This window comes from Genypterus blacodes, unplaced genomic scaffold (genome assembly GCF_046128005.1).
Source record: "Genypterus blacodes isolate CSIRO-AG114 ecotype Tasmania unplaced genomic scaffold, CSIRO-AGI_Gbla_v1 ptg000299l_1, whole genome shotgun sequence".
NCBI lineage: Eukaryota > Metazoa > Chordata > Actinopteri > Ophidiiformes > Ophidiidae > Genypterus > Genypterus blacodes.
This window is the reverse complement of record NW_027467090.1, coordinates 2,501-10,000: the sequence shown is the minus strand read 5'-3', so window position 1 is coordinate 10,000 and position 7,500 is coordinate 2,501. Positions and strand designations below refer to the sequence as shown.

General features: G+C 48.8%; 2 protein-coding genes across 3 annotated transcripts in view; one reads left to right on the top strand and one right to left on the bottom strand.

The window, feature by feature from the left end:
* prkn (parkin RBR E3 ubiquitin protein ligase) overlaps nt 1–1,396 on the bottom strand; it is a 5,535-nt gene extending 4,139 nt beyond the window's left edge. The window contains exons 1-3 of one of the 2 annotated variants that reach the window (XM_076137209.1): nt 1,156–1,396; nt 205–368; nt 1–78 (exon numbers count right to left, since the gene is read on the bottom strand). The exon at nt 1–78 is cut by the window's left edge and continues 151 nt beyond it. In XM_076137209.1, the coding sequence (XP_075993324.1) occupies nt 1–78; nt 205–368; nt 1,156–1,228 (315 nt within the window). In that variant the 5' untranslated portion in view covers nt 1,229–1,396. The remainder of the gene's footprint in view (nt 79–204; nt 369–1,155) is intronic. The other variant, XM_076137208.1, reaches the window with a different exon arrangement.
* Nucleotides 1,397–1,510: 114 nt separating this feature from the next.
* LOC142988152 (uncharacterized) overlaps nt 1,511–7,500 on the top strand; it is a 6,824-nt gene continuing 834 nt past the window's right edge. Inside the window, exons 1-5 of the mRNA XM_076137196.1 lie at nt 1,511–1,650; nt 4,459–4,606; nt 5,664–6,046; nt 6,144–6,372; nt 6,891–7,500. The exon at nt 6,891–7,500 is cut by the window's right edge and continues 834 nt beyond it. Of these exons, the coding sequence (XP_075993311.1) occupies nt 1,603–1,650; nt 4,459–4,606; nt 5,664–6,046; nt 6,144–6,372; nt 6,891–7,012 (930 nt within the window). The 5' untranslated portion in view covers nt 1,511–1,602 and the 3' untranslated portion in view covers nt 7,013–7,500. The remainder of the gene's footprint in view (nt 1,651–4,458; nt 4,607–5,663; nt 6,047–6,143; nt 6,373–6,890) is intronic.

Sequence of the window (7,500 nt, the reverse complement as noted above, 5' to 3'; positions counted from 1 at the left end):
GAGTCTGGTGGAGGAGGGGGAGGAGCCTGAGGGAGGAAGGACCACGTGGACCGTACTTTGCTCCGGGAGGTCGCAACCCTGAAACAGAGAGCAAGAGAGCATCTTAGTCCCTCATAGAGCATCCAAGTGCAGCTCTGTCTAATCTCAGATGTCATCATAGTTAACCTTTGACCTTAGTGTGTCTGATCCCAGATGTGAGCTCACCTGCAGAGTGACGCTGCTGTGAAGCTCTCGTCCAGCAAACAGGACCCTGAGGTGCTCCGGCCGGACCCCCTGCTGACTCCCCACCACCTCCTTCAGCTGGGCCACGCTGGCCCAGTCCTGCAGCTCCACCTGGACCCCAGGGCCCAGGTTATACCGCACATACACTGAGACAGAGACAGACAGGAAGCAAAAACATTACCACAGGAAGAGAATCAATGAGTCGTGCTCCTGGTGACAAACAAACAAACAAACAAGGACAGAGACTTCACAGGAAGGTCTCAACTTTGAGTTCATTCACTTCACACTAAAGGTTTGGTAGCTATGATCATGAGGCCTCTTCTTCTCTTCTCTACACCTTAAACAGGGAATGCTGCCGGAGTGTCGTTGAGCAAGTCGCTTAGCCTCTAACTGCTCCTGACGTGCAGTCCATCCCCTGTCAGTCACTCGCTACTCGCAGAGCTACTTCAGTTTGTTTACAGTCCTGCATTTCCCAAACAAGCTGACGGTGCCGTAAGCTACTCAGCAGCTACTCTGGACCTGGCGGTGTAGCTTAGCCACAGCTCAACTACTTTAGATCACGAGTCGCTTGTAGCTTGAAATGCCGCCATTTAAAAGTAGCTTCCAAACATTGAAGCAACAAAATTGAGGCGAACCCGGAAGTAGCGCAGCAGTTATAATAGACTTCATTCAGCGTCTTTTTTCTAACGCTATTAAAGTCTGTGTGTGAGGGAAACACACAGACACACACTCTCTCTCACACACACACACACACACACACACTATCTCTCACTCACACACACACACACACTCTGTCTCCCTCTCACACACAAACACACACTCTGTCTCCCTCTCACACACAAACACACACTCTATCTCCCTCTCACACACAAACACACACTCTATCTCCCCGACACTCTCTCTCTCTCTCACACACACACACACACACATCACCTATCATCGCAGCAGCTCCGCGTCCTTCAGCTGAGAGGAGCCATGTGTTTACGCTCCGCCGGCCGCGGGGCATTCTGGGTCATGAAGTCCAAGCGGCTGCTGTGAGTCTAATTCCCGGTCAAACCTTCCCCAGCGGACACGCACGCGCACCCGGTCGTACCGGACACCGGCCGCTCGTGTGTCACTGCGGTCAGTTAGTTCAGATTTAACGGAAACACGGCTTCATTTTTCTTTTTCCCTCAATCGAGGACTTCAGCAACGTCGCACCGGAATGACGTCACGCCGCGTCGCCGGAGGTGGAGATGTTTATGAATTTTAATAAAGTTGTTTAGCATTTTTCTTTGTGCTTCTCTGAGCGCCGGTTGTCGGCTGGAGGCAGGCGGCGGACGCGGTGAAGCTCCGGAGGTCTGACGGCTCACAGCGGCTGTGACTCTGACATCAGGCCGGATGGAGAGCCCGAGCGGCGGCAGCGTCACTCAGCGGAGCGGCGCCACAGTAAGACGCTCCAAAGGGTCTATGGTTCTATTCCTCTCACACACACAGACACCTGCAGGGACATGAACGCAACACGCTCATGTTTATTATACCGACATGTACAGGAGACACTTGAGCTGATCAGGAGAGTATAGAGTGTAAGATCATGGTTATGGTTATAGATGGTTATAACACAGATACATGTATGAACGTGTAGGCTACCATCACGTCACTACTTCTGTTTCTGTGTGCTGTTATCAGGATAAACATGTGTAATCATATCTATGTACATACATGTGTGCTTCCTCTCGGGAAATAAATACATGATTCGTGAAATTATGGAATGAAAAGACAATGGATGTCTAATGGATCTTGATGTAATGTAACAGTGTGACATCTATACTGTATGTACAAATACATACAGTATATATATATATATGTACATACTGTGTATACATTCAGTCTGGAGGCAGACCTGCTGGGTCATGTTGTAACACTTTCCTATGTTACTTTACATGCACACCTTTATTACACAGTCACATAGTTTCACATTGTAACGCATATAATCATCATAATCATACCTCCATCTGAGTGAAGAGTCTCTGTGCTCATGCAGCTCAGCTCAGTGGAGCAGTGAGCACATCAGCTGTTTCTACAGTCAGAAACAAGAGACTGTCTTCAGTCAAACATGAAGTCGCCCTGCCTCTGTGCTTCTGTTCACAGGTCCAGTTAATATAATACAGAATAATACATTCTGTCAACATAATAGAAGTATTCAAGTATTTCTCAATATAAAATCATGGTTGAAATATGTGTTGTTGTTGCGTTGTGTTGAGTTTTGAGTGACAGTGTGAGCGCTGTGTTGTAAACCTGCAGGTGCTCATTAAACTCTACATCTCCATAACATGAATGCTGTCTTCATCAGGGGGCAGAGCCACATTTCAGCCTTTAGTAATGTTGTTATGTGGTCTAATATCTATCACGGTGCTGCAGTGATGTGTGGAGCACAGACACACACACACAGTACAGATGTGAAACATAAAGACACAGCAGCAGCAGCAGCACATCGTTATTATTATAGAGAGTTATATATTGAAATGTCGTATATATGAATGCCTTCCTGGTTCTATATATTTCCTGTTGTGTGCTGTTGCATGTCTGTGACTCATTATGCATGGCAGCGCTGCATTATACATCACATAGGCATGCATCCATACTGTGCAGTGTGAGGTCAGAGCTGAATGCTGCTGGTTCACACACATACATTATGCATGCTCTGTGCCCTGCTCCATATATATGAATGCATAACTTTACATAGCTTTACATTTCATTCACATATATGAAACTCAGATGCTTTCAGTTATGGAATGGTTTTGATCCTGAGTTCTGACTGAGCTCTGAGCTTTAAGAGGACACAACATTAGAAAAGCTTCAACACATGTTTAGGGTAAATAAAGGTTTGTGCCCATCACGTATGTGATCATATAATAACACTAGAGTCATGTACAATAGAGAGACATACCTCCATCAAGGCTCAACAGTCCCCTCTGTGACAGTTTACTGTGTTGTTAGTCACAGTTCATAGGTTTGAACATTTTCCCTGTCACCAAACTGAAGCATAATCATGTAGCTTTACGGTTCAAGGGTTAAAGTTAGAATTAGAGTAATCATAGCAGCACCATCAGAACCTCTGGTATCAAAGCCTCATTAACATGGCTTCATCACCTTTAGAGTAACAGAACCAACATGGCCGAGCTCAAATGGACTCCAGTGTTACAGAGTATGAATGATTTTCAATTCTTTAGTTCGCTACCATTTCTGCAAGTAACTTTCAAATAACTTGAGTGGATGTCAGACTGTCTCAGGAGCTTGTAGTGTAGCTTGGAGTAGCTAGAGAGTAGGTTCATGAGCTGGTTATGTTATTGAAGAGGGAGACGTGTGGACGCGTTGGTTAAGGTCTGAAGTCTCCTGTAAGAACCTGCAGCGCCTCAGTCTGTAGCAACTTCATTCAAAATCTAATTGTGAAAACAACAAACTAAATGTTTTCTGCGTCTGATATCAGGTACAAGGAGCCCACCTGCACAGTGAAGCTGATTGACTAAACACCAGTCATTAGCATATTCATGAGTCTGATGATGGATGATAAGACCTGCATTGTTTTGGTCTTGGCCCCTCAGGGACCGGCCGTCATCTCCTGAGTTTATCCTCCTTTATTTTCCAGGTAAAGAAGGAAGAACAAATGAAGCAAGCACAGCGTGGAGAACAGTGACGCTCTGTTTAATCGGCGGCAGATCAAAGCCGCCGGTGTTCATTCACACAGACGCTGTGACAGGAAGTAAAGATTCAGCTGGAGTTTCTGCTTTAACGCAAACACGGGTTTACACTGAGAGGCTGACAGTGGAAGCATCAGCAGGCAGATCAGAGAGCAGATTAAGTTACTAAGATGTAGTGAAGGGCGACATGGCTCAGGATGTGAGAGCGCTCATCTAGGGATCAGAAGGTCCCGGGCTGATGCTGGGCTCCTCCTCACGGGCCATCACACGCTTTAGTTAGCCTCGTAAACCTTCCTTTAGGTGTTTAGTTCTCTCATGTCAGTGTTTGTGTCCATGTGGGGGAAGTTCTGCTGCTTTCTAACAGCCTGGTCCAGAGGAGAGCAGACCTGCAGCTCTGTTTACTGTTGAAGCTCTATTTCAGGGTCAGCGGTGCAACTCTGTGTTACTCTGCTAAAAGGGACAGTAACTACCCACCTCTTGAGGTCGTACCGCACTTGTTGGGTCACGTCGCTGGCTTTGACATGCGTAACCCTGAAGCTCCTCCCCCTGTCTGTAGGTGGTGAAGGTGGAGGCGGACTTGGCAGCTCTGACGCCGTCGCAGACAGCAGAGCTCGACTTCCTTCACTTGAGGATTCGACAGCTGGAGAGAGAGAAGGAGGAGATTGTGGCTGAGAATCAGAGGCTGAAGGAGATGTTAGTCCACGGTGAGTTCAAGAGCAAATGTTCAGCTCCAAGTATCTGCTGTTGTTTCCAAATGAGCCAAACAGCCGTTGATGTTTTTTAACGTGTTCTCACCTGCAGCACATGCGTTCACTCGTGGACTGAGACCATCGACTTTAGGTTGATCAGGGTCCAGTTGGCCAGAACGTTCTCAGACCCAAAGAACCCAACTATCAAAAAAGTTTGGTTTGTGCCACCAACAATCCAGCTGCAAAAGAACCCCAAACCTTTGAATAGTTTAGACATCACTAAGGCTTTCCATCCGTTCCTGCTCTGTGGTATCAGAAAGCTCCGTTTAAAGGAGGAGAGGAGGATTTAGAAGGCCACTGATTGGCTGTCAGTCCCAGTAATCCTCCCCGTCAGTCAGAGCTGAGGGAGTGTGACAGCACAGCAGCTCTGCAGGCAGGAACAGGAAGCAGAGGTGACAGTCTAGGCATCAAGCCAGTAATCCTCCTTCCACTTAACCGACTTCACTCCAGTCATTAAAGCAGAGAATGAGACAGAAGCACGTTCACAGATACGGATCCATCTGCTCCGCCGCCTTAACCACTCAGAGCAGCAGAGAGCTCTAAACTCATCATGCAAGAATGTCCTCAGAACTTACCTCCAGTCTCTTCTCATTCTAATCCAGGTCACCTTCATTGCTTACAAGCTAACATTGACCTGTCAGAAAAACTTGCATCTTACTCACCTTTATTGGAGCTGATTTCTTGTTATCCACCTGGGCGGCGGTCCGGATGAAACATTGGTTCCCTCCCTGGTAGCCAGTAAGTCACTGTGCTCCCTGCCCCGGTGCCTCAGTCTGGATGCTCTGACACGTTACTCCCAGGTCAAGGCCGCCAGACTGTGGCAGAGCAAAGAGCGACTAGGACCGCAAGAGCAGGGGAGCGAGGGATGAGGGAGGAACGTTCTGAAGAACTTATCAAAGCTTTCTTGGCAGTGAATTCTCAAACTCTGGGTTTCCTCCTCCTCCTCAGATGAATTCAGAGAAAGGTTTTCACTTCTCAAGCCAACATTTCTTTTTTTTTCTCCACTTCCCAGAAATCCCGGGCCTCCTTTCCACCATGTGGCAAACACTGGGCCAGGACCAGAACCACTCCATCTCCACCACAGCAGACAGAGCCGACAACTTCATCCCGTACCTGCATCATCATCAGCACAACACAGTGACCAATCCAGATGTTCACTTCAGCCCCCCTGCCCACCTTCACCCGCTGGGCCAGGAGGAGCTGAGCGCTGACATGTCAGAGTTCTGTGTCCCTCTGGGGTCGGAGGAAGAGGAGGAGGAGTCGAGAGGAGGCGGAGGAGCAGAGCTGGGCCTGGGCACCGACATGGGGGAGGAGGCTCCGCTCTGCAGCCAGACAAACATGGAGGAGCTGAGGAAGAGCTGCTCCCAGAGCCTGTGTGCCGCCGCCACGCACCACGTAAGATCCATGCTCCATGCTCCTCTCCTGTACTTCTGATGTAGTGAGTTTAATTGTCAGACGGCCCCTTAAGGTGGACTTGAACCTCTCCATCCAGGTGAGCCAGGTGGAGGTGTATCCAGGCTCTGGCGTCCTGTGTGACCTGCGCTCCTGGCACACAGCCAATCAGGCGCAGTCTCCCACCGCCATGGCCCGGACGCTGCTGCTGGGCATATTCGACATGGAGACGCTGATGAACAGCAACCTGCGAGGGGGGCGGAGCCGACGGCCGGCGTTCCACCCACAATGCAACGCTCTGGACCCACAAAAGATCAACGCCATCTTCAGTACGTCTCTCTGTCTGTCTGTCTCTGTGCCTCTCTCTCTGTCTCTCTTTCTTTCTCTCTCTCTCTCCCTCTCTCTGTGCCTCTCTCTCTCTCTCTCTCTCTCGCTCTGTTTGTCTGTCTGTCTGTCTGTCTGTCTGTCTGTCTGTCTCTCTCTATCTCTCGCTCTGTCTGTCTGTCTGTCTGTCTGTCTGTCTGTCTGTCTCTCCCTCTCTCTCTCTCTCTCTCTCTCTCTCTCTCTCGCCCTCTCTCTCTCTCTCTCGCTCTGTTTGTCTGTCTGTCTGTCTGTCTCTCTCTCCCTCTCTCTCTCTCTCTCTCCCTCTCTCTCTCTCGCTCTGTTTGTCTGTCTGTCTCTCTCTCTCTCTCCCTCTCTCTCTCGCTCCCTCTCTCTCTCTCTCTCCCTCTCTCTCTCTCTCTCTCTCTCTCCCCCTCTCTCTCTCTCTCTCTCTCTCTCTCTCTCTCTCTCTCTCTCCCCCTCTCTCTCTCTGTCACTCACACTTCCTCTCTGTGTGTTTGTTCAGATGCCATCTTGGCTCGGTTCCCTCTGGCCAGGAGAGGCATCATCGGCACAGGCATCAACTCCAAGCTCTCTGAAATCCGCTTCCGTTCCCGGAAGGCCAATCGCGAGCCCCAGTTCCTCTGATTGACAGTGAGACAGCGCCACCTACCAACATTGTTCAAAGTAAACAACCTGACTGTCCAATCAGAAGCACACCTGATGAGGCGGTTGGATCTGGATCCTGGTCCCACGTCACTTCTGGTTCTCACATTGTTGAATCCATGCATCTGTTGCCGTTGGAGAGCGTTGCCATGGTTGTTGTAGATCCCTGCTGTGATGGAGGATCAGGTCCTTGCTGGTGCTTTGTTTGTTTATCTGTTACAGCCATAACAGAATTGGATTTGGATCCAACTTGGCAGGAGGGTTGGGGTTTGGGTCAGGACCTCACCTATGGATTTGTTTTCAAATCAGTGAAAGGTCAACGCTACCGCCTGGACACCTGTACAGGACTGCTCTAAGTGATCTCTATGAAAGATAATAACTGTAATAACAAAGTCAATATTCAGCACATCAGCTACTAAATGTTATATATTTCCTAACACTTACATCTAAAATAATATTCATGATCGAAT